This window comes from Sinocyclocheilus rhinocerous, unplaced genomic scaffold (genome assembly GCF_001515625.1).
Source record: "Sinocyclocheilus rhinocerous isolate Xijiao unplaced genomic scaffold, SAMN03320098_v1.1 scaffold1762, whole genome shotgun sequence".
In the NCBI taxonomy this organism is placed as follows: Eukaryota; Metazoa; Chordata; class Actinopteri; order Cypriniformes; family Cyprinidae; genus Sinocyclocheilus; species Sinocyclocheilus rhinocerous.
In genome coordinates, this window is record NW_015636932.1 from 166,959 (window position 1) to 186,413 (window position 19,455).

General features: G+C 41.2%; 2 protein-coding genes across 7 annotated transcripts in view; both read left to right on the forward strand.

Annotated features, from left to right (window-relative positions):
* LOC107748299 (transmembrane protein 108-like) overlaps positions 1–8,887 on the forward strand; it is an 81,781-nt gene extending 72,894 nt beyond the window's left edge. For all 4 annotated transcript variants that reach the window (XM_016563039.1, XM_016563040.1, XM_016563041.1 and 1 more), the window contains 3 exons: positions 4,061–5,224; positions 5,457–5,608; positions 8,668–8,887. In XM_016563039.1, the coding sequence (XP_016418525.1) occupies positions 4,061–5,224; positions 5,457–5,608; positions 8,668–8,784 (1,433 nt within the window). In that variant the 3' untranslated portion in view covers positions 8,785–8,887. The remainder of the gene's footprint in view (positions 1–4,060; positions 5,225–5,456; positions 5,609–8,667) is intronic.
* Positions 8,888–11,494: 2,607 nt separating this feature from the next.
* LOC107748301 (protein CDV3 homolog) overlaps positions 11,495–19,455 on the forward strand; it is a 9,693-nt gene continuing 1,732 nt past the window's right edge. Inside the window, exons 1-5 of one of the 3 annotated variants that reach the window (XM_016563043.1) lie at positions 11,495–11,579; positions 11,722–11,962; positions 14,412–14,488; positions 16,781–16,908; positions 17,000–17,162. In XM_016563043.1, coding sequence (XP_016418529.1) covers positions 11,750–11,962; positions 14,412–14,488; positions 16,781–16,908; positions 17,000–17,162 — 581 coding nt within the window. In that variant the 5' untranslated portion in view covers positions 11,495–11,579; positions 11,722–11,749. Of the gene's footprint in view, positions 11,963–14,411; positions 14,489–16,780; positions 16,909–16,999; positions 17,163–19,455 lie in introns of all 3 variants that reach the window. The other 2 variants (XM_016563042.1, XM_016563044.1) reach the window with 2 other exon arrangements.

Below are 19,455 nucleotides of genomic sequence, written 5' to 3' on the forward strand. Positions count from 1 at the left end.
ACTACTTTTATATCTTGTGGTTTTATATGTTATAAAACATTAAACAAACATCCTGGCATTATGAGATGTTTAGACAATGACGTTTCAAAATGTTTCACTTGATTTCATACATGTAGTCAGGAAATATAGTTTGGGAAAAGTCTAACTAGTAAAATGTGTACAAGTTATGTCACAATAACACAATAACAACAGATGCAAGTAATCTTAGTAATATTAATAATATATTAATTAATAAGTAATATTCTCCACTGGATCTAGCTGCACGACGCATTCTTATTCTGAGGTAAATTTTAGGTTATTTCTCTCAGCGCGTCTTCTTCCAGAACCAAAAAGTAGCCGGGATTAACTTGTTTGTTTACGCGGAGGCGATGTGGGCGTTTACATGCGCGCGCGTCTCACGTGGATATTTAGAATCTGAAAAGCACGATCGGCTCATGGGCATGACCGCATTAGAGATAACGAGTTGAGACGGGAAAACTGGACATCGCGTTGGTTTCATACAGATTACTTTATCACAGAATATTTGTTTTGGATGTAACTTACTTCATTTAAAAGTAGACATTTCAAGCTTTCTATACATATATTTCTCATGTTTTGAGGCAAGTATTCACAGAGATTCAGGTTGTTTTATTTACGTGGCGGAGAATGCACCCTGTTTATTTTCTTTATTTTACAAAAGCACATTGTTTTGTTGTTATTATGACTATACACAAATAAAAGTAGACCCTTTGCAGTTTCAAACGATACCTTATTCTTATTTGTACAATCAGAAATGACTAAGTATTTTTAGTTCTTTTCACGATCATAAAGAAAATACAAGACAGACCGCACCGGTGCGGGCTTCGACCCCAGGGTTTAATCTGCCCGTTATAACAGCGGATCGCCGCTTGGGCGCTTGAACGGGCCCAGAGTTTGCAGCAAACACATCGCTGACTGCACCCGGAACTGGACGGGGTGATTGGCAGCTTAAGAGAGGCAGCTTGGGGGGGTGGTCCTCTTTCTGTTCCGTAGATCAGGACGACGCCTGAGGCGCAGGGTTCAGCGCTATCTTGGGCCGGGGTCCCTGGCGCTTTGGAAACGGGTAGCGTTTGGCCGAGAGGAAACATTGACGAGGCTCAGGCTTGGCTGGCTGGGTGGTGACGCCAGCCACAGGTGCAGGCTTTGCGGACTTGCTGTGTCGGCGCAGACTTGGGGCGACTAGAGGCAGCTGCAGAGCTAGAGCGTTTGGGCAGGAAGTGTCGTATGGCTTGGGACGGCTTTTGTGCCTCCGTGGAATGCTCAGCGAAGCCTTCGACCGCTGGCCCGAACAGACTGGTGGGGGAGACCGGAGCATCAAGGAAGGGTACCTTGTCGGCGTCCTTGATTTCCGTCAAGGTCAGCCATAAATGGCGCTTGAGCACCACCAGACTGGCCATGGAACGCCCTATAGCCTGAACCGTAGCTTTGGTGGTGCGCAAAGCCAGGTCCGTCGCACTTCTCAGCTCCCTGAGTGACGCTGGGTCTGGGCCAGACTCGTCCGTGCTGGCGAGGAGTTTGGCCAGGAAGACCTGGAGGAACGCCATTGAATGAAGCGCCGAAGCTGCTTGACCAGCCGAGGAGTAGGCACGTCCAGCGAGGGCTGAAGTCGTCCTACATGGCTTGGATGGATGGGCGGCCTTTGCCTTCCAGCCGATAGCAGTGGGCGGGTAGAGCTGCGTGGCCACTGACTCGTCTAGCAGAGGCAGCTTCTCGTATCCCTTATCTTCAGCGCCGTCCACCGAAGTGAGGGCGGATGAAGTGGAAGTACGGAGGGAGGCATGCAGAGTATGGGGCGCGCCACGACCTGGTGAGCTCGTCATGGACCTCCGGGAAAAAAGGAGAGGATCGATGACGAGGGGCTTGACGTCGCCCTGGCATGAACCACTCGTCCAGACCGGCTGCGGGAGGGCTCCTCCGGTGGAGACCACTCCAATCCCAGCTACTCGACGGCTTTCAAGCAGACACGGAATAATTCGGCGTCCATCCCGGGCTTAATGTCGCTGGGCTCGGACGACGGCAGGGGGCGAGTCGGCAGTCGAGCCCGTCAGCTCCTCTGCATCCGAGGCTGCTAATGACATGCTGTCATCCAGCAACTCCTCATCACTCCCACCGAACGAGACCAGATCGCTCGCGCTGGCAGAGGGACACTGGTCAGGCTGGGAGAAGAGGACGGGGGAAGCCTCTCTGTGTGGAGAGAGCGAGGCACTTGAGCCGACGTGAGCTCGCTCGCATCCGAGCGCTGCGATCCCCTGCCCCGTTGCTTTTTCCTCACAGGTTCCTGAGAGGAAGAAATAGGGAGGGCGCGAGGGGCAGAGTCACTCTCTGAAAAGAAAGCTATCTGCGAGCGCAGAGAGGCGAGATTCATGTTCTCACAGTGGGAACAATCCGTCTCAGTGAGTGCGGATTCCGCATGGGATTTCCCCAAGCAGGAAACGCACTCACGGTGGCCGTCATCGGCGCGCAAGGGAGACCTGCACGTACCGCAATAACGGCGCGGCATTTGAAACAACGCCGCAAAAATTTGCTCTTAGAAATTTGCTCTTAGTAAGGCTCGCCGGATGGCGGCAGGAGAATCTGGACCACTGCTGGTCCACTGCGTGCTGAAGGCGGCAAATCAGCCGAGCAGAGAGGTCGCTTTTCCACTGCGAGGCGTGTCAACAGCGAGCAGGCTCTCCAGTCAGCGGAGATCAGCGAAGAACGTCGTCGTCGCTGAAGTAGAAGAAATCTGAATCCTCTGGCGAAGCGCCCGCTTATATAGCCAGTTGGCCCCGCCCATTCTGGCGGGCTTTGGCGGGCTTCATGGCCATAGTTTCATGTAGCACTGCTGCCGAGCCATTGGTTTGTTTTTTAAGTGTACTGCACGAACCAATGGCTGTGCAGTTACACTGCGTTATTGAAAAAGGCTTCAGTTCAGGAGAAAAAATGACTTTTTCCCATAGTGACTTAGCAGACGCAGTACGAGTGAAGTATCGATAGGGAACTTACCATTCACTTAACATTTACTCAAAAAAATGTGCTGTCTTCTTGTTGATCAATGCAGCAGGGAAATTGTAGAAGAGAAGTTTGTTTCAATTGTTAAACCCATTGTATAGCCTTTTGCTCATATTAGTATATGCTAAATTTTATTTTTTCTAGTTAGCATTGTCAAGTTAGCCCCTGCTGGAAGGTGCTGTACACCTTGTGTGTGATACAGTATACTGTATATAGAATTATTTATATTAGTATTTCTAGTAGTAGTAGCAGTATAATAATAATAATAATAATAACAATTCATTAATTTCACCACTGACAGATGTTTTAAAGCACTGTTTGTCAGTTATTTACCTTTACATATCAGTTTCAAAATAATTCTCATGGTAGAATGACTTCTTATAAGGCTTTAATAATTGCTTCTGTTTCTTCACTCCACCCTGTTCTGGAAGTATGTACGTTTAAAGAGCGGGTACAAAATTCTGCAAAAAGGGCGGATTGCTTTATGGCAGCAACAAATGCACAGCTATGCACTGTAAATGTACAGCAGTGGTGTCGTTTTTCTTTCAGAGTGATTAGTGTCGATCTGATTTAAATTTGTAGATCTCAGATCTCTCCATGGCTTGATACTGTTTGTGATGTTGTTCTCTCATCTCTCACCGCCTTCCCCTTCTAAGAGCTAAATCTTGGTTTCTATAGCAACTAAAATGGCATGCAGATGAAACAATGACCTCACTCTGATCATCAGGTGTCTTAGAAGGTAGTTGTATGGTTTTTGTGCATGCAGTGGTGTCCAATTTTGAACCATAAGACAGGGCCCGTCCACATTTGATGTCATTAAGATGCTGTAGTAACCTTACCAGCATTCATTAAAGCTCATCAGACTCTAAGCAAGCTGCCCCAGCTAAGATTGTTACTTGACTGATCCCTGAATGGTTCTGTAAGAACCTCATTAGGACTAAATAAAGCTTGAAGTAAAAGTTTCCTTGGTGCTGTATGTGCAGTGAGACTGAGCATTTTACATAAATGCATTATGTCTGCATTCTTCTCATGGCCTGTTTTTCTTTCTCAGGTGTTCTGCTGATTCTGTCTGTGCCAGTTGGGCTGGTGTTCTCCACAGAGGAGCTTCAACCCAGCCAAACCCCTCGGGATTTTGTCTCGATGTCAAAGAGCAGCAGAACCCTCGCCACCCTCTCACCGGGACCCTTGAGCTGGCAGGAGGGTTCCAGGACTGGGGATCTGCACATTCAGTCACTGGCCTCTCTAGAAGCCATCAGTAGACCCACTACTGTCCACTCATTCCAGACACCGAAGAACACTGTACCATCTGCCATAATTCAAACAACAACAGTAGAGGTGCATCCTTTTGGTTCCAGGGATCAGGCAATACCCAGAGTCCCTCTTCCAGAAGCAGAAGCACCCCAACTGACCTCTAGAAGTATGGTCAATAGAACAAGCTCTGGGTTTTTCACCACTAAAACCCAAGACCAGAACTTTAGCACTAATACCGACAAGCCAAGTACAATCAGTATAAAGTCAGTGAACCAAGCCACAAATTCTGGCTCGGGTCATTCTTTTCTCTCAGGGACTGAAAGTGATGTGGCCCCTGGTGCCGAGGACATTTCGGGGACCACAGATACTGGAGAGATGAAGGTGAAGGAGCCCATTCAACATCCACCATCACCTTCATTGTCTTCAAACTTCAAAACCCACAAAGGGCAGAACACGGATAAGGAGGCTTCGCACCACGCCATTACATTGCGTGACGTGTCTTCAACGGAGAATCCCACTCTCCCATTGGAAACGGTGGGAAGAGCTTTGGCACAAACTGGCATCCAGTCTCCTCCCCCAGCTCTAGCCCTGCCCTCTAACCATGTTACAACATCCAATCCCACTTCTTTAGCGGAGAGCGGAAACTTTGTGGAAATCCAAGGTGATGGAACCACCAATATGACAATTGATTCTATTGTCTCTTTAAATGATGCCACAGATGTTATCAACAGCACTGACGCCTCATGGCCTGCAGCAAATGATTGGAACATCTCAGAGGCACCCTCCACAGCTAGCGGGAGCTTCATGAACAGGCAGGTCCCAGCCACCACGCAAGGCCCATGGGGGTCTGGGAACCAGTCGGGTCCTGCACTGGGTCCTCCTCACGAAAAAAACACCATCTGCCTGGACAAAATGGACATTGTGTGGTTGGTTCTTGCCATAAGCGTGCCTGTCTCCTCATGCTGTGAGTAACCAATATCACACTTCCTCCAGCTTTCGAAACTTGTACTTTCTGTCATCAGCACTGACAGGAACTTTTCCAAAGACACAAGATAACATAATATTCCCTTTGTGGGTTAGTGGCTTTTGCTTACAACTTTCTGAAATTCATCATACAAAATTCCGATGAATGTGATCTTAAGGCTAAAATGAAGAAGAGTTAGATATAGAATATTAATATGTCGTCTTTTCTTCAGCCGTGCTGCTTACCGTATGCTGTATGAGGAAAAAGAAGAAGTCTGCAACTCAGGAGAACAACTTGAGCTACTGGAATGATGCCATCACCATGGATTACTTCACCCGCCATGCTGTGGAGCTCCCACGCGAGATACAATCACTAGAGACTGAGGTACTGACAGAGACCTGGAATACATTTTAGTGTACATCAGATTGAAACAGGCTAACAAAAATGGAAAAATGACTTGGTTCAATACAGTGGTTGTTAATTGGATGGAGATGGATCTGAATGCGAGCCTGTAGTCGATTGCAAACTAAATTACTGGAGAAGTACAGCATACGCAACCAGAGAGAAGTCTGTCTTTTCACCAGAAGATTGTGATTATGATATTTTAATAAAAAATTATTTGGTCAAAAAAGGTGCATATACCTGGGTGAACTGTTTACAATAAAACCAACAACATGCATAAATGGCGCTTTTCCACTGCATGGTACGACTCGGCACGGCTCGGCTCGGTTTGCATTTCCACTGCAGTTTAGTACCGCTTTAGAGTGGGCGGGATTATTAGTTAGATTAGATGATATAGTTGCGCCGTGACTCCTGAAAAACTTTTTCATTCTGCGTCGCCCCATCAAGCTCTCGCTGGATCCACTCCTCTGCTATCAACGAGAGGAACGCCTGTACTTCTTCAACAGACCACGAAACAGCTATTTTTTGGTTGTTAAAAAAAGGTGCGCTCGTTCAAAACAGTTACGTCCGATCCTTCCGGCTGTGCTGATTTAAATCTAGCGTACCTGTTGTGTTTGTGTCACAAGTTAAGTGATGCAGGTAGTGACGATTCTCTCAGGCCAATCAGTAATCAGCAGAGTTTACACATCACGTTTTGGTAACGGTACGGTTCACTTGCAACCTCAACCGAGGTGGTACTAAAAAAAGTACCAGGTACTGTACCCAGTGGAAAACCCCCCAAAAGTGAACCGTACCGAACCGTACCATGCCGTACCATACAGTGGAAAAGCGCCATTAGAGAACTTTCATTATATGTCGACTTTAAGTTCCCAGGGCTCAAACCACACTCCATAATGTTTCCTACATGTCTTAATGCATGTGCTCCAATCTGCTGTGCCATGTTGCCTCGAGGGGTTGATATGTGTTGGAAGCCAGCTCGCAACATTTCTTGATCCTTGATTCTCCCTCTTTTCCCACCATTTTACTTCGTCTCTCTATATTAATGTCCCTTTAAATGTGCAGAGAAGGCTAACAAAAGCTGAAAAATGTTTGTTAGGGGCCGTTTACACGACAATGTTTTCAGCCAGAAACAGCAAACTTTTTATGCGTTTTGCCTGTTCGTGTACACGACAACTGCGTTTTGGGGACTGAAAATGCATATTTTTGAAAACGGGTTTCAAAGTGCAAGTTTTTTGAAAACGCTACCGTTATCGTTTTCATGTAAACACCCAATACGGGAATCTTTGAAAAAGGTGACGTCATGCACGTGCGTAGTACGTGTTAGTTTTATTTAAATTTTTTTTGTACGTGTTCGGTATGTAGACATGCGCAGTACGTGTTGATTTTAAAGGCAAGCGCGAACAAACATACACAACAATGGCGGAGTACATGGTACTGTTGTTGCTGCTCAAGAGTTTGCTAATGCTTCTTCAGCAAAGTGTGGATTTACTTCACCAATATTACAACCAACAGCGGAGACGCATCATATACAACATATAACTGTCACTTCCCTACAGGTACTCTTTACTAACAAGGTGACAGCGACAACTACTGGCCTGGCATATGTAATACAGCATTTTGGGCTGTTTTCGCGAGATGGTCCTCACTGCAGAACACAAGATCCAGGGGGCGTGGTTGGATCCAGATCCTTACATATACCTAAACCTACCTGTCTCCACCCCCTAATTCCTAAACCCACACATCTCCACCCCTAAACCTACCCATCTCCCAGAGCTCCACCCCTAAACCTACCAATCTCCACCCCCTAGATGTGGATCCAACCACGCCCCCTGGATCTTGTGTTCTGCAGTGAGGGGCTACTGGTTTTCGCAGATATGTGTAAACGCGAATCGTTTTGAAAACGTGAAACTTTTTAAAAACGTAAGGGAAAAACTTTTCCGTTTTTGACTACATCGTTGTCGTGTAAATGTAGCCTTAGAGATTTTTTAGCAGTTTTGAGTAATGTTCTTCACCATTCACAGTAATTAACCTTCGATTTAACACCATGCTTTTATGAACAGAAAAGGCTTTGCTGTTAATATGATTTACTCTACGAATAATCAACTGAATAAGATATCTGGCGGAATGGCACAAATATAGATATTCATAGCTTTTTCATTGCTGGGGTATCATTATGAAATGAACAGTAATTATTGCAATTAAGATAATGTGCTTGAAAAAAATCACTTAATGGTACCATTCAAGTTATATATGACCACCTGGTGCTCAGAGACCTTACCTCTCTCTTTCTCACTAGTTTCTTCTAGTCATTTTGTTTTTCTAGTCATTTTGTGAGATTGTTACCATCATCCATTCATTGATATTTTCCATTTCAACGTCTGCATGCTTCTTTTTTCCCCACCTTTTTGTTCTTGCTTGCTGACCTTTTCTGTCAGGAGTGCGATTATGATGATGATGATGAAGAAGAAGAATCATGTTTGGGATGCCGGTGACCCACAGGTCTTCAAATCACCCTTTTAGAGAAGCAAGAGAGACAAATCATTACCTGCCTTTATTTATTTGTCCTCAGTTTTTACTTTGTAATTGTTTTCAGTTGACTATTTTTTCCTATCCTGCTAACACTTTTTTGTAGTGTACAAGTTTTTAGATAGATAGATTTATGGAAAGTTGGATAGATGGATTCATTTTGATGTTTGAATAAGAATTCCCATTTAATATGTGTGACCAAACACAAAACATCTTTTAGAATCTAGAGCCTTATAATTAGTTGTCTTCCTGCACAGGTGCAATTTTCTTTGCTTCTTCCTTCATTTCCTCCCATTCATTTCATACACGCAGTCTCTATGGTGATAGAGCTCAATCACTACACCATAGAAATGCACATTTGTTCTATAAGAACATAGATCCTGAGAAGAATACCTGTTCCTTTCACCTTAACTGTATTTACCTTTGTAGGATCAGACGCCCTTAAGTGATTAGACTTTAGTTAGCATGAAAGCAAGTATACAGTGCTAATGTTCTTATGTTTCTTTGCGTTTCAGGAACAAGAGACGTGTCTGCCCCCTAATGGTGACTACAGCGACAGCGGCGTGGTTCTGGTTAACCCCTTTTGCCAAGAGACTCTCTTTATCAACAGAGACAAGGCTTCTGATATCTAAACACACTATATTAAAAGGAGACAAAATCCTTGAGGATTTTCCAGTCCCTTTTATTTACTCGCATTTTTTAAGAATATAGATATATAAATAAATATATATACATATATGTGGTGGACCTTCAGAGACTGCGGTTTATATATGAAACTGGTTTCAAGGAGCTGAAAGAATATTACAAAACAGAACAAATGAGGGGGAGCCCCTGCATATTTTTCTGATGTGGATTTTCTACAGACGCTTCATTGTGATAAGGGTTTTTATGTCTTTTTTGAATAAAAACAATAAGTGTGGTTGCTCTTATGTTCCAGTGGCTTTGGTGGTGCAGAGTGCTGAGAAACATGACGCGTGGTGTAAGGATGCTTGTGTGACGTTACCCAAAACACTTAATATGATTACTTAAAAAAGCCTGCCGCACTTGAATTCTGTATGAAAGGGGATGCAGGGGTAAAGGGCATTGATTCTGGAACGCTTCTGGAATGGGTCCAGTGGGTACTGCAGCAACCATCGCTTCCCTCATGGAGGAAATTGAGTTGATTGACTGTTTGCGTTTGATGGAGGATGAATCATGACTTTCTGAGATGGTTTGTCCCTAGTTGAGTCACCAGCCAAAAGACAAAACGACAATTGTCCCATTCTTTAGATGTTTGAGATGTTTTTGTGTGCGTATATGTCTTGTTGCATGCATCTTTTCTGATTTGAGGTGTATGTGTGTCTTTAGACTAGATGTTAAACAGGATTTGGTTTCTATCAAGATTTCGTTGTTAAAAACACCCTAAAATTCCATTTGCGTTGACACAGTTGCACAAGCAAGTAGAAAAATGCTTAAATGCCAATGAAATGCCTCATACAAAGCCCTTTGTATGGTAATGTTACTGTGCTCCACATTTCACATCATATCTGTTCATGTTGTACGTGTTTGTGTTCAACTTCCATAAGCAGGGCTAAGCATTATACTGTATAACTGTAGTGGAAATGCATTCTTTTTTTTATTATTATTAAACCTCTATATTTGTTTATTCGCTATGACATGCTCTGATGAAAATGGCACTATTATTGCTTAACAGGTTGGCTAAATCTATATATATATTTTGTTAGAAGACATGTTTTTCTTAGTGAAGGGTGAATGAGTGTGCTTGTGGTTCTGTCTGTTTATCTTTGTCCCTGGTGTGAACATTGACGAGAATAAATGAGACCAAAATGAATTTCTCTTTGATTCTCAGTGCTTACTGCTGTGTTGTACAGTTTTTTAGATGAATGTCAATGATATCACTGGATGTAATAGAGTGTAATTGTTAGATATAAATACATACAGAGAACCTATTTTATTTTGTACTTTCTTTGAACACGTCACTGAGGTTGGTAACATGTTTTAAGACCATATCATCATCTTTTCTTTACATATCCCATTTTTTTCTGTATGCTTAGCAGATTTTATATAAATATTGTTTTAAATGAATTTGTAGATTGATGTTTTCCGTTTCTTCTTTTTTTTTTTCATTGTTTCCGTCCATTTATTTTGTGCTGGCATGAGTTTTAGATATCTAAGGAGAGAGAGGTAATTGCTCAGCTGACAGAAAAAAATCGCTCTTGCATATTATGAATCATGTCTGATCATTTGTAGCACATTTACTGCTGAGCAATACAAATAAAAAGGCTTTGAAGGCTTCTTCAGTCTGTAGTTGATTTTTGTCAATATTTAAAGCAAAGCCTGCTTAAAAAAGCAAAGTGGAGCACACATGCCAATGTTTCCCCCCTGATTTAAATGGGTCAAAGGTTTCTGGAATCTTCCCTGTTTGCTCTGTATATGCTGAATGAAGCTTTTCTATTCACATGCTGTTCGGTGTGACACACAACTGGGACGTTCATTCATTCACAGTCTCTCAAAAGGCAACAGATGTTTGTAGTCTTTTTATAAACCCTCTCAATCACATTGCTGCATGCTAGAATGCAGTTAGGTGTTATAGTCTTTGTTTTGCAAATTCTGTCTTGAGTTATTTGAGAAATACTAAAACAATAAAACAATACTATAATACAATTTTAGGCCTATAAAACTTTATGCTGTCTCTGTGTGCTCCACTTTAAAAAAATAAATAAATAAATGAAAAAACGAAATACCAATAAAAAATAAAATAATAAATTAAATTAAAATCCTATGCTACACAGCAAAACATTACGTTCCCAATAGTATTTCATCTTAACAACATCCTTTTTCAGTTCCTTCTTTTTATAAAGGGCCCTAAGCAAGGCAAAAAAAAAAAAAAAACACCCTTAAAGGCACCCCCTTAATTTTCAGATTGGTTAAGTTATTTAATGGCAGATTCTTGAATAAAAAAAAAAAAAAAAATTTCATAAAATATTTGCTATTTTGTGTTAATAACCAGCTAAGTACTTTATATCATGTTTTTATTTATAATTCCATTGTTTCTATATTCAAAATATGTTTAAAACAATAAATATTAACATTATTTCTGCAACTCTGCCTTTTCTGTGCAGTTTTTAGCACAGCTGCATGTCTAAATGTATCAGTAGACATACGTTTTCTTTCATTTGTTAACTAAATTACTCCACAAGTGTTGTATAACTACTAACAACGAATTGTAGAACAAAATTGCACAATCTGGCAAAAGCACTCTGCAGAATCCTCACCTTGCGATAGGATTGGTAGAAAACTAACGTTGTCGCTCAGCGATTGGATAGCAAGAACTGTCAATCACAAAGCCACTTTCCCATCCGGGTCAGATCGGAAGCAACTCTATCCGGTGCATTGGGCGAGTGTGTGTGTGTCACACTTTCAGCTGGTGAGTCTGTCATGCTGCTCTCAGCACACCTTTAACCTGCGGATACACATGAAACATACGGATTACCTGTGAGACACACACGCAAGGGCTCGTTTGCTGTCGCTTCAGACACTGATCTGATCATTTCTAAGCTTTTTTTTAGTGTTTAGTGGAGGAAATTTGGGGATAAGATGGCGGATGTGGCTCCGGCCGGCGTGGAGAAGAGTCTGGATGACTTCTTCGCTAAGCGCGACAAGAAGAAAAAGAAGGAGAAGGGCAAGGGGAAGGAGCAGGCGACCGGAGGAGCTGGAGGAGCTGGAGGAACCGTAATGGCGGTGAAAAAGACGAAAAGGGAGAAGGAGAAGTCGACGAAGAGTGAGAATCAGGACGCGCAGATGGAAAAGGTAACGCACAGTCAAACAACACACGGGCTGTGTCACAAAACCTAGTGAGCTGCCTATCTAGACAGCGTTTGTAGGTAACGTTACAAAGGGCGCGTGAACGTTCTAAAAGCGCAATGTGGTCTAAGCAGGCAGTTCACTCAGTTTTGTGACAACAAGCAAATAACAACACCAATAAAAGGTTACATTTTTTCTTTTATCTTCATAAAGAAAGTTAATGTGATATTATGCTGTAGCTATCATCGGTTATGTTTCTGACAGCTGCTACGTTACTTAAATTGATAGTTAATTTTACAATCAAATTGTCATAATTTAACGTTACTCACCCTGCCTGACTTTCTTTCCTCTAGAAAATCAGATTTTTGGCAGAACATTAGATATTGACAGCCTAACATTTCATATGGCAATGGAGCAACACAAGGGTGTGTAAACGATGACAGAAGTGTAATTTTTGTGTGAACCATGCCTTTAATGTTACCCTTAAATAGAAGTAGCATTTGGTCGTGACGTATGTTGGGTGATGTGACATCATACTGACATTCGTTGCTAAGGGCATCAATCTTCCAGCAGGGGTTTATAACTGCTGCTGTAACTGTGTCCTTCACCTCCACCAAATGCTTGTTTCTCTTGTGAGACAGTACAGAATAGCAATGTGCTAATGAACGCAAGTTTTGTATGATGATTGTACTTTTACAGTGACATCAGGTCACTTTAATTAAATCCTGCAAGTTGCATCATTTCGCCTAATTATGCTGTTCCCTAAAAGTGTGTAATCCCTTTATGAAGAAAAAGTACATACTTTTGAGTATATCCCCCACATTTCAGTTTATTTACTTTAAGCTACTCGATTTTTTGTACCATATTGGAAAGAAAAAAGTAGCTTGCTGATCAGTCATGGGTTTTTCATGCGGAGAACTCTGCTCAAGGTTTTGCATAATGATGCATTAATGGCCAAAGATGTCTTTATAAAAGTTCACCATGTAGTTGCACATAAATATCTAAATATTCGTATTATATATTTTTCATCAAGTTTATTGATCGATATTGATGAGTCACTCTAAACATCTCTACTTAACTGATGGTCTCACATATCACCATGTTTGTAGTTTTTACAAAAAAAAAAAAGTATTTGTTTGTAATTCTGAACTGAATCCTTCTCTAAAGTGCAACTGGATTGTAGACAGTGTTAGCCTGCCATTGGAGTGTGAATAGATCTGCACCAGAATTTCACCAGATATTAGGGCTGCACAATTAATCAAAATAAAACCAAAATCACAATATGTCTTATTGCAATTATTGAATCACAAATGCTGTTGTTTAATTCAATTCACTGCGTGGTTCAGAGTGAATCGTGGCACTATGTTATTTTACACGCAAGCAGCTCACAAGCAGAGGACTGTTGAATGAGCTGATTTGAGAGCGTTTGAGTTTATAGAAGATGTGGCTTATGGAGTGAAAAATAAACCTAGAGTAGTAAATGTTAAAATATTAGTGTTGTTTAACATTAACATGTTCTAAATGTGTTTTTATGAACTGAATCATGGCTGCAACATACTTAAAAAGTAATAAACAGCAATATGTTCCTCCATGTAGCTTAATGCACACTCTTATATATTCAGATGTGACTTAATTCATTACTTGAGTTTTTTTTTCCTCACTCAGACACAAACTCCACTAAAATTCTATGTGCCTACAGGCCAATTTACACATTTACATACTGTTTTCAAAATGATTAAACTTGTACAAAAACAATACAAAACTGCATAAGTTAGCAAGTTAGATTTGTACAGTAATACAATGTTGAAATGTATTCCTACCTAATTTAGAAAATGAAGTTCTATGAAAATAATTAGATGGAGCTTAACACCTACATAGTTGTTATTCTTTCAATTTCATTACACAATTCATACACAAAATGGGAAAAAGACTTGATTTGAGACAATTAAGTGTTCATTTTGGATGTGAAACTAACTGCTGTGCTGTTTCTGAAAGTTGGTTAGGAGAACTGTGTGAAGGGTTATAAAAAAAAAAACAAGCTACACAAAATCGCATTCAAAATCGGCAATGAATCGCCTGCAATTTTGAATGCGATTTTGTGTAGCTTGTCCGTGATCTATGGCTCTGTGTAGTAAATGCCACTCCGTCTGAAAGCACGTGCTGGAGATTTACTACTAATCACCAGAAGCGGCTTTACTGACGAGATGCACATGAAAATCGCATTCTATTTTTTGCCCAGCCCTACTTACATTACACAACTTCATTTATAAATTACATTTATAATCTACACTTAGGAACCAAGTGCTGTGACTGACTCCACTGTAGTTCCAGAAATATATAGTTAATATATTGTATAGACATTAACTTGGTTCTTGTATTGTTTTAAATTCTCTAAAAATGTGTTCATTGAACTCTATATAAGGGTCACCTCTCTTTTCTTAAACTGTCACTCCAGGAGGATGAGGAATGGAAGGACTTTGAGCAGAAGGAGGTGGACTACACCGGACTCCGACTCCAGGCCCTGCAGATGAGGTGTGAAGCACAAACAGTTGGCATCTAATGAATTTGATGGATCTTACATGGATTACCCAGTTAGCTGGATTTTATTGTTGGCGATTTGACATGATCCAGGATTGTTCATCTCGGAGCTGCTGTCATAGTAACAGGTCCAAAAGCTCAAACCTGGTCGGGAACAGGCTTATTTCACATAAACAGGATTAGACTGTATAATTTTGTGTACCTTATTAATTAAAATGTTGCGTAATCTGTAAAGCCTTCTACACACGGCACGGTTTTAGCAAGGATGTCACAATGTGCATGGATCTAATAAACTTGGGTGCGACGTGTGTAGACTGTACGATGATGACACCAATTGACCCGTACGCTGCGACGCACGTTACTATAGAAGAATAAAACGTCATCAGCATGCACTAGTGGTAAACAAAAAGTGCATTCTCCCTGCGTTCCATTCGGAAGGGCTCATCCCTGTGCCCTAATCCCTTCAAAGGGTTTACCCTCCGGAGTGAGAGCTTCGAAGGGTTGAAGGGTGTAGGGGACCAAACAACTGTTTCTTGAAGTGCTCTTCTGCGTCATCATCACGTGCCCACATGGAGGCGCCGTCATCATGCAAAGAATCTGCGCATAGGATCATGGGAGCCCGAAGTGTCCCATCAGTTGTACCCTTTGAAATCCTTCATTCCGAAGGGCCCTTTGAAGTGGCCAGTTTTGAGCACTTCGGTTTGGAACGACCCTTCAGTATGGCGGTCATGATTGTTTTCACTCCGAAGTGCCCTTCGGAGGGCGATATATCCCGTTTGGAACGCACCGTATGAATCACACTATAACAGTTGTATGTTTATGTGTGCTGAAAAAAAAGTGGAAGCGGTGAAAGAGGAGGGAATAAGAGCTTGATGTGAGCAGTTTTATGTTTTAGCGCCATGTCGCGTTGATTTCATGTCGCATTTTTATTGGCTCAGTAAACTTCGATCGTACCAGCAAACACACTGCGATGTTCATGCTAAATTTATGACACGTGACCGTCAGAAAATTATCTTAGGCTATCTTTGGTCACAAGACCGTGACAATGGCCATCTTTGAACCTCTCACTGTACGACATAAGAGCACTGATTAGGAGCCACTATCACAGAAATCGCCATGATTGTTTCACGATGCCAATCTTTCATCTGGGACAGCTGAAAATTGTGCAAGGCTTAATAGACACTCATTTTACTAATTGAGAGATTTATTCGTGATGGAATAGATGTGCATTAATTCTCACCATCTTTTATGCAGGTGGCTTTGATGCATCGAGATCAGAGCCGATCCTCCCTATACGCAAAATACGCAAGCTGCATAGGGCCCGCGAAACACCAGGTGGCCCCCTTGCTCTCAAAGATGATTTAATTTTTGTTTCATTTTTGAATTTGGCCAGCGGTTATGAAAACATGAATGATAATTTCTTTTAATGCGGTGCGCTGTCGCCCTTTCTACGTAAAAATCTGTCAAATCATGTAACGTAAATGTCGTACAGTCTTGCTCGAGACTAAAAAAATTTTTTAAAGCATACCGAGCTGCGGAAGAGACACTGTTTCTCAAGCATTTTCCGCGAACGCGATTCGAGACGGGAGTGAAACACGGACAAATGCGTTTCATTCATTCGTTCATAACCACTCATATACCCCACTCAACCCCCCAATCCCCTCCCCAACGCCGCCGCCGACACAGTTTTGCGTAGGGCCCCCGAAGTCTAAGATTGGCACTGATTGAGATGCACACTCACTTCTTAAATCTCAAAATGCTTTTATGAAGCATTAAAGGTGCAATAGGTGATTGTCTTCAGAAACATTTTTTGTTATGCTTGTTGAAAGTCTCTTCACATCCCGATAGCAATCATTAAGTTAAGTGGTCTAAATGTATTTATATGTATTTATATATTCTGTGGAAGGCGTAGAACCAAGAAATGTTCGTCCAATCAAAACGCTCGTTCTAAAGGTAGTATTTTCCAAGATCTCCTACTGCACCTTTAATTTGAACAGTCAGTTATGTTTTAAGATGAATCATATGGATTAAGAAACTTTAATGCTGTCACGTATAATAAATCTGCTTCAGAAATAAATGAATTGCAAATTACAATACTCTTGTCATTGAAAAATGCAAACCCTGTACAAATTCTAGAAATGGTAAAAACTAATTTGGAATCGCTTAAACAGGGTTACAAATTGTATTTATATATTAGAAAGTTTATCAAAGCAAAGAGTTTATTTGAATTCATGCATGTTACAGCGTATCTCTATTGAAGTACACAATTTTTCGTCTGTCTGATAGTGATGAGAAGGAGGAGGAAGAATACGAGAAGGAGGAAGTGGGCGAGGATGGTGAGATCATCCTGGTCACTGGTGATAAAGTCTCTGGACCCTGGAATAAATCAAGCGCCCCCCCTTCAGCTGCTCCGGGTGAGTCGGCAGTGTTAGTATAAATAGCCAACTAATGAAAGTATTAGTTGAGATTAGTTTTTAAACACTAATCTGTCTCATTTCCTGTTAGTAGAGGAAGTTGAGGTTCCTGAGCCCAAAGCACCTGGCGTGTATCGTCCCCCAGGGGCCCGGTTAACCTCTACCAAGAAAGGCCCAACTCAAGGGCCTCCAGAAATCAACGACACCCAGTTTCCCTCTCTCCTCTCCACCGCCAGACACGTGGAGACTCGCAAGTAAGTGACTGAGCTCTTCTAAAAGTCTGTACTGTTCATTGCTTAATCAGATGTACCTTTAGCGTCCTTCCTCGATTTTCCTCATACACGGAGTATGTTAGGAATGCCATACTGATGTGCTGCGATTTCCGCAGTATTTGTACTGTGCAGATTTTCTCTGTGCATGGAATAATAGTGTTTTGTTTACTAAAATAATTAAAAATGAATTAAGAAATTAATAGAAATTAAGCTGAAATATGAAAACCTAAGAGACAAACTTAAATGTAATGTAAAAATGTTGCCTTGGCAACTATCTGAAATAAAATAAGTACTAAAATGACTAAAGCTAAAACTGAAATAAAAACTTAATATAAATGACAAAATTACTAAACTTAAAAAAAACAATAAGTACTATAATAGTACACAAATAATACTAAAATAGCCAAACTGCCCAAATGTGCATTATAAAATGTATAGTTCTGAAATTTCTGATTGGATGAGCCATTTTAGTGTTATGCGATTAATGCAGGAGTGTAAAAAGTATGCCATTTTTCAAAACGTAAAATTATCTTTAGATTTTGGGTAGGGATGTCAATTTTCGATCATTTCCATTATCGATCGTCGTTTAAATTAACGATCAATTAATCGATTAATCGTTAACTTTAATGCAGCAAAAAGCGTCTATTGCAGCAGCACGCAGTCACCGGCATGACAGGATGTGCAAAAGCCACTCAAAAAAAAAACCCCGCTTTCTCACCCGAATTAAAGGGGTTTTAGTCTGAATAAAATGCTAGTAGCAGGATTGTAAAATGAATAGATATGATCATTTGATAAAATGAAGAGAGCGCGCCGTACGTTTGAGATCATTTTACTTTGTTGACTGTTTCCTATCCCGACACGGAGACCGCTGAACGCGCCTCTTTAAATGGTTTCGTGGCACTCGTTGTTGTATTTTAAAACACAATTGCAATGTTTTCAACTGACATTATGGCATTTAAAATAAAATGATCCCAAACGTAACTGTGGCACGTGTGGCTGTGCTGCGTAATAAAGCTTGCACATGGATCCGCATGTCTCACGTCTTGTCAGCCCCGTAACACCTGTGTTCCGCAGCCCTGCAAAGCGCAGAGCCCGATATGAAAGAATTATCTGGGGAAATGACTTAGTTACTACATTTCTATTGCTTTCCATGTTGAAGAACTTTGTGTTGTTTCTATTTTAATGTACTTTTAAAGTTTAAATCACATTAAAAGCTTAATTTGTAATTATGAGTGAATGATGATGCATTTATATACCGTCACTCACAGCCGCTCGCACGTGTTTTGCGCATGAGCCGCACGCAGCCCAAAATTAAACGACTTAATCGACCATCGATAGCTTTAATCGATTGCATCTCTTATCGACAATTAACCGATCATCGATTAATCGTTGACATCCCTAATTTTGGGTCTTGAAAATGTGCATTTAGTAAAAAATTTATTTTGGTGTAGTTTTAGTTATACCAGTTATGTTAGTTTTAATTGTTATTAATAAAAGTTTTCATCTAGTTTTCATAAGGAAGATAACACTACATGAAGCAGAAACTAATTAGAAATTTATTCACATATTGTCGTGTAGTTACCTACCATTTGAAACACTTATTTTTGCATTCTATTTGAAATACTTGTTTAAGATGCATCCATGCGGACCGCAAAGGTTTTGACATAATGAAATAAATAAATAAATGCCAAATGCTAATTTCTAATAAAATCAAATTTATATCAAGCACATCAAGGTCAGCTCAGTCGAGCCGTTTAGGTGCAGTTGTGTGTGCAATGAAGTGAGCAGAGAGCTGCACTCACACAGATGAAACTTTCAGTGAGTGAACAACAATTGGGTTCTCAAAAATTTGTGAAGTTGACGGGTCCTTAAAGGGGTCATATGATGCTGCTAAAAAGAACATTATTTTGTGTATTTGGTGTAATGAAATGTGTTTATGCGGTTTAAGGCTCAAAAAACACATTATTTTCCACATACTGTACATTATTGTTTCTCCTCTATGCCCCGCCTTTCTGAAACGCGTCGATTTTTACAAAGCTCATCGGTCTGAAAAAGCGAGGTGTGCTCTGATTGGCCAGCTATCCAGTGCGTTGTGATTGGCCGAATACCTCAAGCGTGTGACGGAAATGTTACGCACCTTACCATATTGTGACGCCCTGTCCAGCCGGAGTGTAACATAACATGTCTGCATTTGTGATCGGAGAAATTACAAACAACAAGTGCTACTCTACACTGCTCAAAACTCGCGTTTGAATCGTCAGTGGCAAATTCTTTA